The sequence below is a fragment of the Halichoerus grypus genome, chromosome 10, assembly GCF_964656455.1.
Source record: "Halichoerus grypus chromosome 10, mHalGry1.hap1.1, whole genome shotgun sequence".
Taxonomy (NCBI): domain Eukaryota; kingdom Metazoa; phylum Chordata; class Mammalia; order Carnivora; family Phocidae; genus Halichoerus; species Halichoerus grypus.
In genome coordinates, this window is record NC_135721.1 from 20,310,847 (window position 1) to 20,332,182 (window position 21,336).

At 41.1% G+C, this 21,336-nt stretch overlaps 1 protein-coding gene across 1 annotated transcript in view; it reads left to right on the forward strand.

Annotated features, from left to right (window-relative positions):
- The first annotated feature begins 893 nt into the window (after nt 1-893).
- The window catches only part of RAB10 (RAB10, member RAS oncogene family), an 87,620-nt gene continuing 67,177 nt past the window's right edge, over nt 894-21,336 (forward strand). Inside the window, exon 1 of the mRNA XM_036090270.2 lies at nt 894-1,559. Coding sequence (XP_035946163.1) covers nt 1,433-1,559 — 127 coding nt within the window. The 5' untranslated portion in view covers nt 894-1,432. The remainder of the gene's footprint in view (nt 1,560-21,336) is intronic.

The following is a 21,336-nucleotide window of genomic DNA, read 5'->3' on the forward strand; positions in this document are numbered from 1 at the left end:
AGGAAGAGGCAGCGTAGGGTTGGGGTTGGCTTCACCATCCTTCAATTTTGGACACCGGTGGTTCGATTTTGGCGGCAGGGAGGGGCCCTGCTTCTTCCCGTATGGAGCTCTGGGCTCTCCCGTATTCCAAAAGGACCGCAAGGCCTGCAGTAGGTTCTCGCCGTAGAGCACAGCACCGAAGCTCCCACTTTGCCGGGAGGTTCTCCCTGCGCCCAGGTGTTCCTCAACCCTCCTCTCCTCGCCCTGAAAGGCGGATTACATCATCCCAATCTGAGCAGCCCGGCCAGTTTTTCCGTGTCAGACTCCTGCTCTCTGGAACGTCAACTCTCGCTCCTTAAGTAAAACCAGGATGGAGCTCTAGTGTTTCTCCTGTCACGATTAGCCACGAGGGAGGGCACTCCAGGATGCGTCTCATTTTAGCAAAGAACCTATTAATGACCCAGGGCGCCACTTTTTCTCGCGTTTACGAACTACAGCTACACAGGAACACACGGCCATCCAAGCCAGTCACTGCGCCAAGACCTTCAGCTCGACACATGCCACAAACACGACCGAGAGCATCCTCAGCGTAGCCGGGAGGGCGACCCCAGGACGAAAGGGGGGGGGGTTTTCAAGGGGCTACTCCAGCGTGTCGCGCCTGCGCAGTCACCAGGCAGCGCCTCCCCGCGGGGCGTGCTCGTAACGCGGCGCACCCTATCAGACGGCCGCAGGGAGCGCGCCCGCGGCCTCGCCCTCTCTCGCCCCTCCCCTCTCTCTTCTCCGCGGGGCCTTAGACTGGGGCTCGGAGACCCGGCGCGCCACTCTCCGCCCCCGCATGCCCCTGCACCCTCCGGCGCGCGTGCGCAGAGGCGATCCGCAGGGCGAGGGCGCGAGGGAAGGGCGGGCGTACGTCCTTGCGTGCGTCTCAGGCAGCGCGCACGCCGGCGTGAGAGGGCACGGGGAAAAGGTGGCTCTGGCCGGGGCGGCTCGGCTTCCTGTGGCTATGTAGCTGAGCTCGTTGGCTCGGGGTCCTTCCTTGCTGCCACCGCCGCGTCCTGGCGCGGAGTTTCTGCTCGGGAGAGAGACTGTCCTCACGTCCGTCGCGCTTCCTCGACGGCAGAGCTTGCTCGCTCGTCCGTGGGAGCGTCCCGGCCGAGCAGCCCTGAGGGGGGAGGGGAGGCCATTTTGTCCCGACCGACTCCCCGGAACCGGGCGGAGCGGCTGGGAGAGTCTGTGGAGCCGCGGTCGCCGCCCTCGGAGGCACCGGACGCCGCCACCGTCGGGGCTTCCTCGACGAGGCCGTTCGTAGGTCGCCCGCGCCCTCTCGAGCCCTCGTTTTTCCCACGCTTCCCCGGTACTCCGGCCTGAGAACGCCCAAGTGAGGAGTTGGCCGTAGTGAGAGGGACCGATCCCTTGGGGCCCCCGGCGGCGAGAGCCTGAGCCGCTCCTCCCAATGGCGAAGAAGACGTACGACCTGCTTTTCAAGCTGCTCCTGATCGGAGACTCGGGAGTAGGGAAGACCTGCGTCCTTTTTCGCTTTTCGGATGATGCCTTCAATACCACCTTTATTTCCACCATAGGTAAGACCTGTGGGAAGATGGTGTACGGTCTGGGTAGCTGCAAACCGTTTCTTTTACTCCAGACATCTTGCTTCCCGTAATAAACGCCTTTGTTTCAGTGATTCCGATTCCAAGCGACAGATCCAAGTTACTGTTTGAATCGACATCGAGCTTACTGGGGCGGGGTCTTCCCATGCTTTCCATCTGGTCTTTTGCTTTCAAGTCTCCTACTCTGTTCATTGCCTCTGTTGCAAAATATGCAGCATTAACCACGTCCCAGAATGGTGTTTCTTTAAGCGACTGGACTGGCTTTTTCCATATTTGTGTGGCGTTACTAGATGTACGGTACTTGTAAGGGATTTATTTTAGTGGTTTGGATCGAATCCGTAGTAGTCATTTGGTAAAGGCCTGAATTTATACTTCAGGGCAAAGAGAAGATTCCATATGGTCATAACTTAGAGTAAACTTGAGGGTTTGTGTGAGGAATAATTAAAGCAAATTAGAGGGGAAAAGTGAGTTCCCCCGCGTTGACTAATCCATTGATGTGTCAAACAATCGGAGGCTCTTCGTGCTTGGGGTGGGACTCAGTGGCATGTTTGCCTCACAGTGCTTTTGCAGACATCAACAGAAGCAGTAATCTAAAAGAGATGATCAGTTTCTGTCCTCAAATCCGAAAGAATGAAGTTCTCTCCTATTTGACTTTACGCTGCAGTTTACAGGAAAACATTTGGCCAGTCCTAGCCCTAGAACTTCTCATGTACTTTCACCTCATGTTTCAGAATTACTTAGTGTGGAAGTAAGAACTAAAGATTGACCTTTTTAGTCGGTTTCCCGTTTTGGAAAAGGGAAGGCTCTAGGAAAGTCCCTTCGGACTCTGGTTAGAAAATTTAGTGGAATTAACACGACTTTTGTTAAATGAATTGTACGTGAAAACCGTTCCCCTGCCCCCCATAAGTATCTTAAAGAATACATAGTTGCTCCTGTCATTTGGAGCCCAGCACTGAGCATTGGGGAGTGAAACCCAATTATAAGTGTAACTAGTTTTATGTTTGAGACGATTTAAAAAAGCAACTGCAGTCTTTTCGGAACTCTGAGAATTGTCAGAATTAAGCTGATTTCAATTTATAGCGTTACTGGAATGGTTGATTTGCACTTGATCTTAGCCAAAAGGCCGAGAAACGATGGAATGGAATGGTTGATTTGGATTTCTCATGACAGAATTTTTGTCAGCTACTTAATTCATTCTTACAAATTATGCTGAAACTAAATTGGGCAAGTGATCATTTAAAATAGATTTTAAGGGGCACCTGGGTGGCTCAGTCGTTAAGCGTCTGCCTTCGGCTCAGGTCAAGATACCAGGGTCCTGGGATCGAGCCCCGCATCGGGCTCCCTGCTCGGCGGGAAGCCTGCTTCTCCCTCTCCCACCCCCCCTACTTGTGTTCCCTCTCTCGCTGTCTCTCTCTCTCTGTCAAATAAATAAATAAAATCTTAAAAAAAAAATAAAAAAATAAAATAGATTTTAATTTTACTCTTCCTTTTTTGGGGGTGGGTAGGAGTCCTTGCAATCATGATTTCCTGTATACGATATTATTCTTTTGACCTGTCATAAATTTCATGAAATTTAGAACTTGTTCTGTGCTTGTGGATTAGCACCTTCTACCACTGTTTGCTTTTAATATTCCACTTTTAACTGTAGCTGGGTGGGTCGGGTGGTTAGATAGTTCAGCAAATATTTATTGAGCATCTAATGTTAGGCACAGTTTTAGGTACTATAAGTGGTGAGTGGTGAACACGTAGACCCCTCGAGCAGTCTAGTGAGGGCAATCAGAATGTGGGAAGTGCTACAATAGGGATGAGCGCAGGGAGGAGGGGTGACTAGCCTAAATCATGGGGAGTCTTGAGTAGGCTTGCATGGAGATGATGTCTGAAATGAAGCCTGAAGGACATAGGAATTGGACCAGAGGGATAGCATAGGATCTAGAAATTCTGGAAAAGGGAGCACAGTATAAACTTGTAGTAAGATCAGGGATTTAATTCGTGTGGGCAGCTTTAACCTGCCATTTAGAAGGGTGGTGGAGAGTAGGAAGCAATGCATTACACCCCATCTATTCCAGTTTTTTTGTAATGGGTACATAACCCACAACTAGAACTCAATCCTGTAAGATAATGACACAATCTTGTATAGTTCTTTTTTTTTTTTAAAGTTTTATTTATTTTTTTAGTAATCTTTATACCCATCATGGGGCTTGAACTCAAAATCCTGAGATCAAGAGTCTCATGCTCTTCCAGTTGAACCAGCCGGGCACCCCTTGTGTAGTCCTTTTATTAGGGAAAATGTGCGGTGGTTTTGGTTTGAGCCTGCTGGGTTGGAATCCTACTTACACAGGCTGTGGGCTTTGGCAGGTTACTTAACCTCTGTGTGCTTCAGTTTTTTCTTTTTCTTTCTCTTTTTTAAAGATTTTATTTATTTATTTGACAGAGAGACACAGCGAGAGAGGGAACACAAGCAGGGGGTGTGGGAGAGGGAGAAGCAGGCTTCCCGCGGAGCAGGGAGCCCGATGCGGGGCTCCATCCCAGGACCCCGGGACCATGACCTGAGGTGAAGGCAGACGCTTAATGACTGAGCCACCCAGGCGCCCCCAAGTTTTTTCTTTAAATAGGACCTACTACGTAGGGTAGTTGTGAGGGTTTTATGGGTCAGTGAGAGTAAAGCATCTAGCATGATACCGGGCACACCGTAGGAGCAGAGTGCATATTAGCTAGATACAGAATGTGTGTCCCTTTGGCTGTTGAAGTGCAGCAGAACAAGTTACGTTATGGATTGAATACCCTGTGTACAGTGGTCACTCAAATATTTGTTAGTGCTCTGCTGACCAATTTCACATTAGACTCTGAAACTTTCGTATTTTGATATAAAAATATCTGATGTTGGCATTTTGATAAAGAAGATAGGTTGAAGAGTGTGAACTGAGAAATGAATAAATACATAAGTGTAAAATTCTGAACATAGCTCCAATGTATATTGCATGTGTTACTCTGTGTGCAGGTTTAGAAGTGTGTTGTCTTAAACCAGTGCTGTTTAAAACAAATATAATGTGGGGCGCCTGGGTGGCTCAGTCAGTTAAGCGTCTGCCTTTGGCTCGGGTCATGGTCCCAGGATCCTGGGATCCCGCTGCTTGTGTTCCTGCTTTCCCTGTGTTTCTGTCAAATAAATGAATAAAATCTTTAAAAATATATATATAATGTGAGCCAGCCACGTGGATATTTTTTGGTATTAAAAAAGGTAAAAAATATATTTTACATTAAAAGAAGTAAAAAAATGAGGCGCCTGGGTGGCTCAATTGGTTGAGCATCTGACTTGATTTTGGCTCAGGTCATGATCTTGGGGTTGTGAGATTGAGCCCTGCTTTGGACTCTGTGCTTAGCGGGGAGTCAGCTTGAGATCCTCTCCCTCTGCCCCCATTCCCCTGTGTGTGTGTGTGTGTGTGTGTGTGTGCACGCACGTGCTCTCTAAATAAATAAATAAAACTTGGGGTGCCTGGATGGTTCAGTCGTTTAAGTATATAACTCTTGGTTTTGGCTCAGGTCGGTTGTGAGATTGGGCGGTGTTGGGCTCTGGGCTCAGCATGGAATGTATTTTGAGATTCTCTCTCTCCCTCTGCTCCTTCCCCTGTGCTCTCGTGTTTGTGCTCTCTCTCAAAATAAATAAAATCTTTTTTTTCTTTTTTAAGATTTTATTTATTTTTGCGAGGGGGGTAGAGAATAAGTGGGGGTGAGGATGGGGGTGGGAGGGGAGGGGGCAAAGGGAGAAGCAGACTCCCTGCTGAGCAGGGAGCCTGATGCGGGACTTGATCCCAGGACCCTGGGATCATGACCTGAGCTGAAGGCAGATGCTTAACTGACTGAGCCACCCAGGTGCCCAAAATAAATAAAATCTTTAAGAAAAAATAAATCTTTCTTTTTTTTTAGATTTTATTTATTTATTTGAGGGAGGGAGAGAGCGCGAGAGCGGGAGCACAGGTAGGGGGAGGGGCAGAGGGAGAGGAAGAAGCTGACTCCTTGTTGAGCAGGAAGCCTTATTCAGGGCTTGATCCCAGGCCCTGAGATCATGACCTGAGCAGAAGGCAGACACCCAACTGACTGAGCCACCCAGGCGCCCCAGAGAAAATAAATCTTAAAAAAAATAAAAGAAGAATTATTTATTTATTTATTTATTTATTTATTTATTTATTTATTTAAAAAGATTTTATTTACTTATTTGACAGAGGGAGAGAGACACGAGAGGGAACACAAGCAGGGGGAGTGGTAGAGGGAGAAGCAGGCTTTCTGCTGAGCAGGGAGCCCGATGCGGGACTTGATCCCAGGACCCTGGGATCATGACCTGAGCAGAAGGCAGACGCTTAACGACTTAGCCACCCAGGCACCCCTATTTTTTATTTTTATTTTTTAAAAAAATTTATTTATTTTAGAGTGTGTGCGTGTGGGGAGGGGGAGGGGCAGAGAGAGAGAGAGAGAGGGAGAGAATCTCAAGCAGGGGCTCAGTCCGCAGACTTGAGATCATGCCCCGAGCTAAAATCAGGAGTCAGACACTTAACCAACTGAGCCACCTAGGCACCCCAAAGAAGAATTTAATGATAAATTTTAACTCGTTTTTATCCCAAATGTTATCATTTTTTCCCCAAATGTTATCATTTTATTATGTTATCAAAATTAAGAAAATGTTGACATATTTTATATTTTTTTTCCCAGTGTGTATGTTATACTTACAGCTAATTTCAATTTAGATTGGGCACATTTCAAGTGCCCAATAGTTGCATGTGGCTGGTGGCTACCATATTGGACCATGCATGTCTAAACAGTCTGAACTAGCTAGTTGGCTAATGTGCAGATGACTAGAAATGACTTTGGATGTATACTACTTTTAAAAAATTTTATTTTATTTTTTTTTTTTTATTTTTTTTTTTTTTAAAGATTTTATTTATTTATTTGAGAGAGAGAGAGAGAGAGAGCACATGAGAGGGGGAGGGCCAGAGGGAGAAGGAGACTCCCTGCTGAGCAGGGAGCCCAATGCGGGACTCGATCCTGGGACTCCAGGATCATGACCTGAGCCGAAGGCAGTCGCTTAACCAACTGAGCCACCCAGGCGCCCTCTTTTAAAAAATTTTAAATTTTATCAGTAGACTAGGGTTGTTTTTTTTCTCCTTGACTTTTTAAAAAATGTGGAGCATTCTCTAATTATAATGATAGTGAAATTTGAGTTGTTACTTGATAGTTAAAACCTCCTAAGGTTTGGGTAGGTAGTTATCTTGCTAGGTGAGTATTCAGAAATAAATAGAAGTAGGTATTCAGAAGGGCCAAACTGTCAATATTAGGCAGGCCCTCATTATTTCAGTCAGAATCATTTTAGTTGTTCATTGGTCATTGATTCTTGGAAGAATTTTTACAGGCTTATTGTGCTTATAGTACACTCAAAGACTACTGTATTTAAATTTTTCTGTGTCTTTTTATTCCCACATATTTACATCAGAAATTATGTATGATATTTATGGTCAGATTTATTGCAGATAGAGTTGCCAAAATAAATTACTGGTATGTTTCACACTCAACATTATCAAAGAGGATCCAAGGGCATTAGACTATAAGCTACACAAGGGCAGAGGTGGGTTGTTTGTTTTTGTTTTTGTTTTTGCTGATAGATGCTAAGCACCTAGAAGAGTCTCTTCATTTAATGGGTGCATGATAAATAATGAATGAATGAAGAGAGGCAGACAGACAAGTAGTACAGAGTCAGGATCCTCTAATATAGAATAGAAGCAGGCTATTTTTGTTTTAATATTTTCCTTTCTACCTCCTTTCTGAGCATTATATATGTGAAGTAGATTGGGATCTTTGCCTAAAGATATTAGCTGTTTGGCTAATAGAGTAATTTTAGGGTAAAACTGGCCTTGGAAGTTCAAAGATTATTTGAGAAGTATTTGCTAGAAGAGAGTGACTGGTTTTGGACGAGCAAATTTTAGTGGTTGATTTGGTTATAACCCTCTTGGCAGTATGAGGTCAGGAAAACATTACCCTTTAGTGATACAGTAGTTACATGTACTTGTCCCAAGGCAGGAATTTTTAGTGGACTGTCTTACTGAATGTGCTACTTTTTGGTGGTGTTAATCCTCCCTCCACGCCTAGACTTATTATTACCTTTTCCATAGGGAATTTCTTTCATTGGGAAATGGAGCATCTGGGCTCCATGCAAGAAGTTAAATTGGTAAAGACTCTTGCCCCTGGGAGAGGTATTATGAATGCACCCTTTTGTTGTCTTTCTGAGTGATTTTGCTAAGCTTTGGAAGAGGAGGATGGTTCCACTAGCTGCATTTAAGAATTGGTTGATGAAGTTGAATTGAGCCCATTTATATGGGGAGGCTGCTTTTTAGAGAAATGAAAAAACCTCTGACATATTAAATGTGGCTGGACTTTGCTGTGATTTTCATTCAGCAGCTTATGCTACAGGAATTCCAGAATGCCTAATGGATCATTCGTTTGAACACAGTATTTTTAGGATTGATTAAAAACTATCCAGACATTTTTCCCAAGGAAGATATACAAATGGCCAGTTAGCACATGAAAAGATGTTCAACATCACTAATCATTAGGGAAATGCCAGTCACAACCACTATGAGATGTTACCTCACACCCATTCGGATGACTGATTTCTCACAAATGCACTTTGTTATATCATTACCTGTTTAAGTTCTTTCAGTTCCTTTGGGTGTAGACCCAGAAGTGGAATTACTGGATCATGTGGTAATTCTATTTTTAAGTTTTTGAGAAACTACCATATTTTCCACAGTGGCTGCACTGTTTTACATTCCCACTATCACTGCACCAGTGTTCCAGTTTCTCCACATCCTCACCAACCCTTATTATCTATTTAGCGGCATTATTCGTAATAGCCAAATGGTGGAAACAACCCAAATGTCCACATGAATGGCCACACAAAATGTAGTATTGTATACATAGAGTGGAATATCACTCAGCCTTAAAAAGGAATGAAATTCTGATATATGCTACAACATGGCTGGACCTTGAAAACACTGTGCTAAGTGAAACAAGCCAGACCAAAAAAAAAAAAAAGGGACAAATATTGTGTGAAATCATTTATATGAGGTACCTAGAATAGGCAGATTCATAGAGAAAGTAGAATAGTTGTTACCAGGGCCTGGGGACTGGGTAATGGGGAATTATTGCTTAATGTGTACAGATTTTCAGTTAATGGGGGAATTATTGCTTAATGGGTACAGAGTTTCAGCTTGGGGAGATGGATAGTGGTGGTGCTTGTGTAACAATTAGAATATAATGCCACTGAATTGTATGCTTAAAAATGGTTAAAATGCACAAAAAGGCAAATATTCACTGTATGATTGTACTTACATGAGGTATCTAAATTCAGATTCATAGAAACAGAAAGTAGAATGGTGAAAGGTAGTGATAGTCCCCCAGGGAGTGGGGGAAGGGGGAAATAGGGAGTTGTTTAATGGGTATAGAGTTTCAGTTTTGTAAGATGAAAAAGTGCTGGAGATCTGTTGCACAACAGTGTGAATATATTTAATGCTACTGCATTATGCACTTAAAACTTGTTAACATGGTAAGTCTTATGTGTATTTTTACCATAATTTAAAAAGGTAAATTTTATGTTATGTATATTTTACTAAGAATCCAAAAAACAAGCAGAACTACCCAACACTTGACCCAGTTCCTGTAAGAGCTTTTGCTCACAGACAGCCCCTCACTGTTCCATGTGGTAGCTACTGTTAACCAGTGGTCATTCAGTCAGGATCCTTTATGGTATCTTACCACACTTTAGTGTCATTGGTCTGTACTTTTAGATACTGAAGACAGGTTTGTCTTTTTGTTGTGTATATCTACGTAGAACTCCTTGGAATGTTAGAATCATGAAATATGAATGCAGGAAAGAACCCTCCAATTAATTTTAAGAGTCAGGAAACAGACTGGTGAGGTGAAGGAAGTTCCAATAGATTGTATGGCTGGTTAGTGAAAGAGTTTTTTTTTTTTTAAAGATTTTATTTATTTTAAGAGAGAGAGCCGCACGAATGTGCAAGGCTTGGGGGGAGGAGCAGAGGGAGAGGGACAAGCAGACTCACCTCTGAGTGTGGCACCCAAGGCAGGGCTCTATTTCACCACCACAAGATCATGACATGAGCCAAAACCAAGAGTCAGACACTTAACTGACTGAACCACCCACATGCCCTGAAAGTTTTGACTAGAATCTAGATCCAGTTCTGTCTATATTCTGTCATGGCCATGTTTCTCATTCAGAGAATTTCATTGTTTTGTTTGAAAAAAAAAATTAATGATGGATAATTCTTCCTACTCATCAATTTCTATTTGAAAAGTGGAGTTGCAGTGGTTTTCTGCTTTGTTTTTGTTTTTGTTTTGGCGGAAGTGAGGAAGAGTAACAAGTATCAGCACCAGATATCAAAAAGTTTGTTCAGGTTACTTGTCCTTTGCAAACTTAGAGCATAACAGAGCAGAGCTAAGCAGATAATGTTAGGGATAATTACTTTCATTTCCAGAATCATGGCGTATGAGATGTGGCAAAGGAAATAGTGATACTCCTGTTTGGTTTGTAAAAAAGAATGATAGGAGAAATACTGGTAATCTGTCAAGTTTTAACAGTACTAGTTTCCCCAGTCAGTGCTGTGGTAGGAGCTGTGATTAATAGAGAAGTGTAAGAGCTGCTTGAGTGTTGATTTACAAATTAGAAACTGCTATTTAGCATAAAGTATAAATTGTGTGACTAGAGATCTGCATGCGAAAATTGCTTATGGAGATGGTTCGGTCATAAATGAACAGTTGAAAGCTACAGAGCATGTTAATAGAACATTTTCTGAACCCGAAAGACTGATAAAAGTCTTGTAAAGGTCATAGATTTACTTCCTTCAAATGATGAATATTGGGGGTTAATAGAAAAAAAATTTTTTTTAAGATACTATTTTTAGGTAATCCCTACACCCAATTGCTTGAATTTTCAATCCTGAAATCAAGAGTCGCATGCTCAGCGGTGCCTGGGTGGCTCAGTTGGTTAAGTGACTGCCTTTGGCTCAGGTCATGATCCCAGGACCCTGGGATCGAGCCCCGGTTTGGGCTCCAGCCCCGGTTTGGGCTCCTTGCTCAGCGGGGAGCCTGCTTCTCCCTTTCTCTCTACCTGCTACTCTGCCTGCTTGTGCTCTCTCTCTGTCAAATAAATAAAAAAATCTTAAAAAAAAAAAAAAAATTGCATGCTCTACCTACTGAGCCAGGTACCCCTGGAATAAGTTTTTAAAATCTGGATTATAAGATAAAGAATTTGAAAAGATGGTTAGAATAAAATTTTGGTGAAGAAAACTCACCTGAAGGGAAATCTGAAATGAGAAAAAAATTTCTTTGAAAACAGTGCTTTGGATTATAAGCAAAAATGATTACTTGATGTTTATCCTTCTTTCCAGAAATGAAAAATTTGTTTTTTGAGGTAAACAGCAACTGGTGATGGAACACTGAGTTTCCAGTATGACCCAGAAACAGAGCATCCAAGGTTGTAAATCATTAGAAAATGGAAAAACCAGTATTCTGGAGACCCAAAAAGTACAACGTATCAAAATCAGAACAGAAGGACTGTGTTGATTTGTTTCTTTCATATCAATAGAAATGCTTATGCAGAACTTTTTTTAATGGAGATTTTTATTAAGGCAGTTGTAGATTCACATGCAGTTACAATACAGAGGGATCCCTTGTACACTTTACCCAGTTTCTCCCTATGAAAACATTTTTTGATACTATAGTATATCACAACCAGGATATTGACATCTGGCATGGTACACCAATCTTATTTACATTTCCCAGGTTTATTTTCATTTATGTGTATATGTATTAAATTCTCTCCAGTTTTGGGGCGCCTGGGTGGCTCAGTTGTTAAGCGTCTGCCTTCGGCTCAGGTCATGGTCCCAGGGTCCTGGGATCGAGCCCCACATCGGGCTCCCCGCTCAGCGGGAAGCCTGCTTCTCTCTCTCCCACTCCCCCTGATTGTGTTCCCTCTCTCGCTGTGTCTCTATCAAATAAATAAATAAAATCTTTAAAAAAATAAATAAATAAATAAATTCTCTCCAGTTTTATCACTTGTGTAGGTTAATGTAGTCACCACCACTATCAAGATGATGAACCGTTCCAAGGTGTAGGGATCCCTAGTGTTATTTTAACTATACTCCTACCCCCATTTATCTCCTCCAGAAATTTGTTTTTCATTTATAAAGTTTTGTCATTTCATAAATATTATATAAATGGAATTATATTGGATGTAACCTTTGGGATTGGCTTTTATTCACTTAGCGTAATTCTCTGGAGATTCATCCAAGTTGTGTATATCAGTAGTTCTTTTTTATTGCGTAGTATTCCATGGTATGCATTCACCACTGTTTGTTTAACCATTCACCTGTTGAGGAACATCATAGCTGATTCCAGTTTTTGGCTGTTATAAATAAAGCTGATATGAATATTTGTGTATAGGTTTTTATATGATCATAAGTTTTCATTTCTCTGGGATAAATGCCCAATAGTATAATTAGTGGGTCATATGATAATTTCACGTTTCCAGAGAGGCTGTACTATTTTACATTCCCACCAGCACTGTGTGAGTGATCTAGTTTCTCTGCATCCTTACCAGCATTTGATGGTGTTACTATTTTGTATTTTGCTATTCTGGTATATGTGTAGTGATACTCTCATTGTGGTTTTAATTTGCATTTCCCTGCTGGCCAGAGGTGTTGAAAAATCCTTATTTACCATCTATCTATCTTCTGATGAAATGTCTGTTCATGTCAGTTGCCCATTTTCTTGGATTGTTTTTACTGTTGAGTTTTGAGAGTTCTTATATATTTTAGATGCTAGTCCTTTGTTGGATATGTGCTTTGCAAATATCTCCTAGTCTGTAGCTTGTCTCTTTTTCATGTGGACACTTATAGAGCAAACAGTTTTAATTTTGATGAAGTCTAATTTTTCTTTTTATGGATCATGCTTTTGGTGTCTAAGAACTTTGTTAGTCCTAGGTCCTGAAGATTTTCTTCCATTTTTTAAAAAGATTTTATTTATTTGAGAGAGAGGGAGGAGCACGTGCGTGAGCAGGGGGAGAGGCAGAGGGAGAAGCAGGCTCCCCACTGAGCGAGGAGCCCAATGTGGGCCTCAGTCCCAGGACCCTGAGATCATGACCTGAGCCAAAGTCAGATGCTTAGCCAACTGAGCCACCCAGGTGCCTGACTGACTCTTTTATAATAGCAGTTTATACTGTGCTTTCTGAAAGGTTTTTAAAATTAATTTTTATCAGTGATATATAATATTTGAAATAAAACACCGCTAAAAGATTCATAGTAACTGAGGTGCCTGTCCGCAGGGAGCCTGCTTCTCCCTCCTCTGCCCTCCCCCCACCCCACTTGTGCACAGATGTATTCGTGTGCATGCATGCTCTCTTTCTCTCTCTCAAATAAATAAAATCTTTAAAAAAAGATTAAAAAAATAAAAGATTTATAGTAACAAAAAAAAGGAATCTCTTGTCCCATCCCTCTCCATCCCTTGTCCTGCTCTTGAGAGGCATCCTCTGGCTCTTCTGTTACCTACTTCTATTTTCTTTTTTTCATATTTATTATTATTATTATTATTATTATTATTATTATTATTTAAGTAAGCTCTACGCCCAATGTGGGGCTCAGACTCACGACCCCAAGATCAAGAGTCTCATACTCTTCTGACTGAGCCAGTCAGGCGCCCCTACCTACCTCTTTTTGAATGATCGGCCTATATAGCCATCTCTTGAGTCATTAATATTAAATGAGAATTTTAACATCTTATAATCTCATCCCACTCTTTCTCCTTTTTGTTAAATTGATTTCTAGTGGTTCCATTAATATGTCCTTGTAAATATACCTTGTCAAGCCAAATAGTTTTTGACTCTCCTTTCCTCTGAAGTTAAAAGTTTCTATTTGATTAATTTCCTTTTACCCATTGTCTTCTTACGTTCTCCAACCATCTCTCAGAATGATTATCTATACAGTCACATCATCAGACAATCATTTTTTTTTTTCTTCCTGGACGCATCTCTTCTAGATCTTTTCTCCTTCCTGCTTCAATAATGGATTGGTCATTAACTAGGCCTGTTGTACAGCTATTGCCTTGGGAATTCCCTTAGCCTCCTCTTCTGTGCGATACTGTTTTTTGTTTTTTGTTTTTTTTCTTTTTGGTTTATGGCCTTGGATCGTTTCATGATTTAGTAGCTTCTTGAAAAAGGGGTGCATGGCAAAGGAAATTTTTTGAGACTTTCCACATTTGACAATGTCTTAATTCTTTTCACTCAACGAAGGTTGACAGGGATTCGGATTCTAGGTTGAAAATAATTTTTCTTGATTTTGAAAGTAGTAGTCTATGGTTTTGTTGCTTTTGATGTTGCTAGCAAGTCCAGTACCACTCTGATACTTTATCCATTATTTGTGGCCTAGTTTGTCTCTGGAAGTTTTTAGGTTCAAAAAATTTTTGAATTCCTGGTGACAATATTCACAAAGATGTATCTTAGTGGGTGGGATCTTTTCTTAATGGACCCATTTTTCTAAATATTTGGTGGGTCTTTCCAGGTTTTTCTTGCATTTTTACCCCTATAATTTTCTTCCCTTTTTTCTGTTTTAATTGGTTTTTGGACTTCCTGGATTGATTGTGTAGTTTCCTATTTTCTAGCTTTGTTCATTTGTTTTAATTTCTGGAAGATTTCCTCGATTTTATCTTCTGACTTTTTTATTGAAGGTTTTATTTCAGCTGTCATATTTTAAATTTTCTAGTAGTTTTTTCTTGTTTACCCTTGAAATTTGTCTTTTAAAGTGTTCTCTTTTCATAAATACGGTATTTTTTTCTTGGAAGATAGCTTTGATATTTTCCTCTACTTCTTGACTGTTTTTTTCTTTCAAGTTTTCTGTGTTCTCCCCACATTTGTTTTATTCTGCATTTTATTTTTTTTATTTAATTTTTTAAAAGATTTTATTTATTGGATAAAGAGAACGTGTGCGCACAGGCAGGGGGAGTGTCAGAGGGAGAGGGAGGAGCAGGGAGCCTGATGTGGGGCTTGATCCCAGAACCTCGGGTTTATGACCTGAGCCGAAGGCAGATGCTTAAACCGACTGAGCCACCCAGGTGCCCTTATTTTTTTATTTTTTATTTATTTTGTATTTGCAACAAATAAGGAGATCACAAGATTTATTCTGTATTTATTTATTTAAGATTTTATTTTATTTATTTGACAGAGAGAGACAGCGAGAGAGGGAACACAAGCAGGGCGAATGGGAGAGGGAGAAGCAGGCTTCCCGCGAAGCAGGAAGCAGGAAGCAGGAAGCAGGGAGCCCGATGCGGGGCTCGATCCCAGGACCCTGGGATCATGACCTGAGCCGAAGGCAGACGCTTAATGACTGAGCCACCCAGGCGCCCCAAACTTTTTTCTTTTCAAAGATTTTATTTTGGGGGCTCCTGGGTGGCTCAGTTGGTTAAGCACCTGACTTGAGCTCAGGTCATGATCTCAGGGTCCTGGGATTGAGCCTCTTGCTCAGCAGGGAGTCTGCTTCCGCTCCCTCTGCCCCTTATCTTGCCCCTGCTCTCTCTGTCTCTCAAATAAATAAAAACTTAAAATTTTATTTTATTTTATTTTAAGATTTTATTTATTTGAGAGAGAGACACACAGCAAGAGAGGGAACACAAGCAGGGGGAGTGGGAGAGGGAGAAGCAGGCTTCCCGCCAAGCAGGGAGCCCGATGCGGGGCTCGATCCCAGGACCCTGGGATCATGACCTGAGCTGAAGGCAGACGCTTAATGACTGAGCCACCCAGGCGCCCCGATTTATTCTGTATTTAGAGGCCTTTCTCAAATGATTGGTAATTTCAGGGTGTATGTTCATAATTAAGAATGAAGAATGGATCATTAAAAAGATGTTTGCAAGCTCTGTAAGCATGGGTGGGGCTTTTTAATCTCCCTTTTTTGTGTCCTTTCCACACTGCATTGAGTCTCTTGTTCTTGAATTCGAAGTGTATCTGTTTTATATTTTCTAGAGAATAAACCGTTAGATTCCTGCTTTAGCCTTGAGTGGTAAAATCTGGCTAGGTGAGATGGAGCCTTGGTCTTGGGGGTGTCCTTATGTAAACCTTTAATCAGGCCTTCCTTTTCTGCCTGGTGCCTGATACCTTCTGTTGCAAAACCTTTCCAGGGTTCAGAGACATGAATTGGCTTGCTCCTCCTCAGTGTCTTCAGTGGACCCTGAGGTCATAAGATTTTGTCTTATGTATGTATTGAGATTAGAGTTATGATGTCTATTTATTTATTTAATATTTCTTGTTTTCCTTGCTGTTTTGGTGTGATTTTGGAGACAATGGGTCAGAAAGATCTTTCTATACTACCTTAGCTGGAACTTGAAGTAATTTAAAAAAAAAATTATTTATTTAAGTAATCTCTACCCCCCGATGTGGGGCTCAAACTCATGACCCTGAGATCAAGAGTTGCGTGCTCTTCCAACTGAGCCAGCCAGGCGCCCCTGGAATTTGAAGTAATTTTTGAATCAAAATGATATTGACTCTACTTTTTAACTCAGAACATCCAGTAGAGTTAGGATGAATAATATTTTGCTACTGTTTTTTAAATATCCAGCCCATCCTCAAAATATTTTTGTTTTTGTTACTTAGGATAATCAGATGAATGTGGTAGAGAATCAGACTAGTTCTGTTCAGAAAGTGTTATTTAGAGGAAACAGTTTTAGTTTAGATATATAATTCTTGGTTGATTTACTTGGGGGAAAAAGGAGTATTTTTGCTTTTTGAACAAAGTATGACTGAGTCTATAATTTCAGTCTTCTGCTTTTGATGTATACTATTTTATAAAATACTGAACAACAGATGATTCAGCAAATTCGTAATCTGTTAGAAGATTGCAGTGTGTCCCATATATTATAGCACTTGGCATTGAATGATAAAGTATCTCACTCATGATTTTGCTGGTTTGAGACCTCCTAGTAAACATTTATCCTTACCAAGTATAATTATTAAGTTATTCTACCTCTTTATATATTCTTAGTCTTATTAAAAAACACCTTTGCCTTCCTTAAATCAGAAGTTAGCAGATAAATAAGAATTTTTTAAAAAAAATCCAGTAGTATCTTTTTGCATGTATTTGTGGGGATATATTCTCAGCATAGTAAAGGGGCAAGAGTGTTATAGAAGGTAAATATAATATCAAAATAATTGTTCAAACATTAGCTCTTTGCCTAAGTGAGTAAGAGTTTTAAAAACTTTTTTTTTTTAAGATTTTATTTCTTTTTTTTTTTTTTTTTTTGAATTTAAATATTTTATTTTATTATTTATTTGAGACAGAGAGAATGAGAGAGACAGAGCACATGAGAGGGGGGAGGGTCAGAGGGAGAAGCAGGCTCCCTGCCGAGCAGGGAGCCCGATGCGGGACTCGATCCAGGGACTCCAGGATCATGACCTGAGCCGAAGGCAGTCGCTTAACCAACTGAGCCACCCAGGCGCCCTAAGATTTTATTTCTTTATTTGACAGCACAAGCAGGGGGGTGACAGGGAGAGGGAGAAGCAGGCTCCCGTTGAGCAGAGATCCCGACATGGGGCTCAATCCTAGGACCCTGGGATCATGACCTGAGCGGAAGGCAGACGCTTAACTGACTGAGCCACACAGGCACCCCCAAACTTTTTTTCTTTTGAAAAATTTAAAACCTACAGAAAAGTTAAAATTACAGTGAATCCCCGATTTGCCAATAGCCGGTATTTTGCTACATTTCCTTTTATGTCTCTTAAGAGAGTTTATTTTGTGTATGATGTGGTGTCTGATTTAAAATAGTTTAAAGATACATACTTCAAGGGGAACATAGTTATTTATTTAAAAAAATTTTTTTAAAGGTTTATTTATTTATTTGACAGAGCGCTAGAACACAAGCAGGGAGAGCAGCAGGCAGAGGGAGAGAGAGAAGCAGGCTCCCCACGGAGCAAGGAGCCCGATGATGTGATGATGTGGGGCTCGATCCCAGGACCCTGGGATCATGACCCCAGCTGAAGACAGACGTTTAACCGACTGAGCCACCCAGGCGCCCCCATAGTCATTTAGAAAAAAATAATAAGAAATTAAGCTATAAGCCTTTACAGTTACTGTTTATTAAAAAAAATAGAGATTTTACAAAATGTGTTAGGCATCTTGTATGAGTATCAGGGATGTAGTGGTGAGTGGTAAAGACTTGGCAACTGCTCTTGTGGAGTTTCAGCTCTACAGGGGAGGGAGTGGTTGAAAAGTACCAAAATAACTACTACTTTCTCAGCACCTGAAGTTAGAATCTGATTCACGGTACCTTTGCTATTTTTTTTCTTTGCTCTTCTTCTAAGACATTTTGTGTTTTGAGAAATATAAACTTTATGCCTTTTAAGATACCTTATTTTTCTATTTTATTTTTTTACATAATTATAGTTGCTTTTAGAAAGATGTAGAGTTCTTTTAAGATGGAGTATTTTAACAACCAACTAGTAACACTGCATTTATCTAGGGATTAGTCTTCCAGCACCGCAGTACTTGGTGTTTTCTCAGTGTCTCACTGACTTTGATTTTTAACCCCATTTTATTAAGCCCAAAGCAATTAAGAAGCAGCAGACTTTTTTTTTTTTAAGATTTTATTTATTTATTTGACAGAGACAGCGAGAGAGGGAACACAAGCAGGGCGAGTGGGAGAGGGAGAGGCAGGCTTCCCGCGAAGCAGGGAGCCCGATGCGGAACTCGATCCCAGGACCCTGGGACCATGACCTGAGCCGAAGGCAGACGCTTAACGACTGAGCCACGTAGGCGCCCCAAGAAGCAGCAGACTTTTGCTGTTATGCAGGTAACATGTCTAGCCAGAAAAAATGAGACCAAGTAGACATTTAGGGAGGAAACCTGAAAACTAAAATGAAGATTAAAGATTGTATTACTATACCATACAGTTACAGATTTGTGAACTGATGATTATCAGTGAGAAGAAATTCTTTATCTTTAGTAGTTTCTGTCAAGGTAGAAAGTTTGGTATATTTTGCAGACAAAATGATTAAGTTTTGATACCTTGTTACATATAATCAGTTTAACTTTTGTGGACTATTTTTTCTACAAGATGCTGAATAAATGATTTATCAAAACATAATAAAACATTTCTTACATTCAAAAAGATTAAAAAAAATTGGGATTATCATTGGAAAAGTGAGGCCTGAGGGTGCATATAATTCAAAGAGAAAATTATGAGCCTGGCTAAGGTATACTTAGTATTTATTTACTACTTCTCAAGTTCTAGGATTTGTTGGAAGGTTATCCTTTGACATGTGAGTGAAGCAGTTTGGGGGGTAAATATAAGGATTTTTTGGCATATTGAATGATACATTAAGAGAAATAATTTCTCTGTTTTAAATGGACTCAAAGAGGGTCTGCACAGATGTGTGAATGAATGTCAGAGGCATAAATAGCATCTTAGTGAAACTAGCTTATATCTGGGGCACCTGGGTGGCTCAGTCGTTGAGTGTCTGCCTTCGGCTCTGGTCATGATCCCAGGGTCCTGGGATCGAGTCCCACATCAGGCTCTCTGCTCAGTGGGAAGCCTGCTTCTCCATCTCCCACTCCCCCTGCTTATGTTCCCTCTCTCGCTGTGTCTCTCTCTGTCAAATAAATAAATAAAATCTTTAAAAAAAAAACAAAACAACCAGCTTATACCTAACCTTTAAGATAGATTTCTAGGAGGTCAGCCATGTTCTTATCTTTATATGCCTCCCTCAAGAATAGTGGACTTGTGGATCATAAGTCAGAGAGGATTTGATAGTTTGTATTTCTCTGTACAATAAAATATTCTAATAAAAGTATTAAAATAGTAATATATAACACAGGTGACTATAAATTAAGCAATATATGGACTGTACTTTGAGGCTGTTTGTTACTATTAGTTAATGCATACTTAAGGGAATAAAAATAAATTCAGTATTAACCTGATAAACTCCAGTGTAACTAAGTTTTACACTATGACTTACCCTCACTTTATCCTCTTTTTTTTTTTTTTTAAAGATTTTATTTATTTATTTGACAGAGAGAGACACAGCGAGAGAGGGAACACAAGCAGGGGGAGTAGGAAAGGGAGAAGCAGGCTTCCCGCTGAGCGGGGAGCCCGATGTGGGGCTCGATCCCAGGACCCTGGGATCATGACCTGAGCCGAAGGCAGACGCTTAATGACTGAGCCACCCAGGTGCCCCCTCACTTTATCTTCTGAAAAATTTTCCTTATTTATTTATTTTTAAATATTTATTTATTTTGACAGTGAGAGAGGGAACACAAGCAGGGGGAGTGGGAGAGGGAGAAGCAGGCTTCCCGCTGAGCAGGGAGCCCGATGTGGGGCTCGATCCCAGGACTCTGGGATCATGATCCGAGCCAAAGGCAGACGCTTAACGACTGAGCCACCCTGGCGCCCTGAAAATTTTTCCTTATTAAGATGTTTTTATGTTTAGGTGCCACAACTTAACAGGACTTTTTTTCTTTTTCTATCTATCTATCTATTTATTTATGTATGTATTTATTTATGTATTTATTTATTTAACAGAGAGAGAGAGCACAAGTAGGCAGAGCGGCAGACAGAGGGAGAGGGAGAAGCAGGCTCTCCGCCGAGCAGGGAGCCCGATGCGGGGCTCGATCCCAGGATGCTGGGATCATGACATGAGCTGAAGGCAGCCGCTTAACCGACTGAGCCACCCAGGCACCCCAGGACTTTTTTTCTTTTTAACACAGGACATTTTAAACTTTCTTTAGCGCCCAACATATATTTTCTTGAGCTGATTTCCACTATTTTTTAGGTTATGCTATGTTACAGGCATTGTTTATTGGGTTGTTGGTGACAAGGCAATATATTTATATGAATGCTCTTACCCTTTTCCCTGGGTTGTGAACTTCCTATTTAATGATGATTTCCAACTCCACTAGTGATCTAGTTAGGCACAGTTTGCTCTTTCACCATTTTCTTCAGTCTTGGGGAACATCTCCATGCTTGACATTCTGTCTACCCTTGGAATACTTTAGCTTCATAAAAATGTTCCTGCTGAAGGGGTTCTTCTAACATTTTTTCCTGGTATCTTAATGAATTTTAGTAAATTACTGAGTTTAAAACTGCTCAGTTGAATGAGAATTTTTTAGGGAACTGTATTCTCAAATACAGTTTGTTTTATTATCTGTTAAGTGAATTTGTTGATTGATGGGAACGAGTGGCTACAAGGAAAGAATTGGAAGTCTTTTCTTTTTTTAAAGATTTTATTTATTTATTTGACAGAGAGAGAGAGATCACAAGTACCCAGGCAGGCAGGCAGAGGGAGAGGGAGAAGCAGGCTCCCTGCTGAGCACGGAGCCCAGTGCCGGGCTTGATCCCAGGACGCGGGGATCATGACCTGAGCCAAAGGCAGATGCTTAACTGACTGAGCCACCCAGGCGCACCAAGAATTGGAAGTCAAACGTTAATTTTAAAGAACACATTATAGCTGACAATTTCAAGAGTAAATAAATTTTTTGTTAATTTGTCCTTGACTCTTCTACTCTGAAACTCATCTTCCTGAAAGCAGTGGTGGTGTGTGCTTGCTTGGTATTACATGATTGTATGTTGTTTTGTAGATTTTGACATGCACTGTGGAATAGTATTATAGCTTGACTCATCTTTCTTGCTATTTGTCAGTTAAATTTTCTCCTATAAT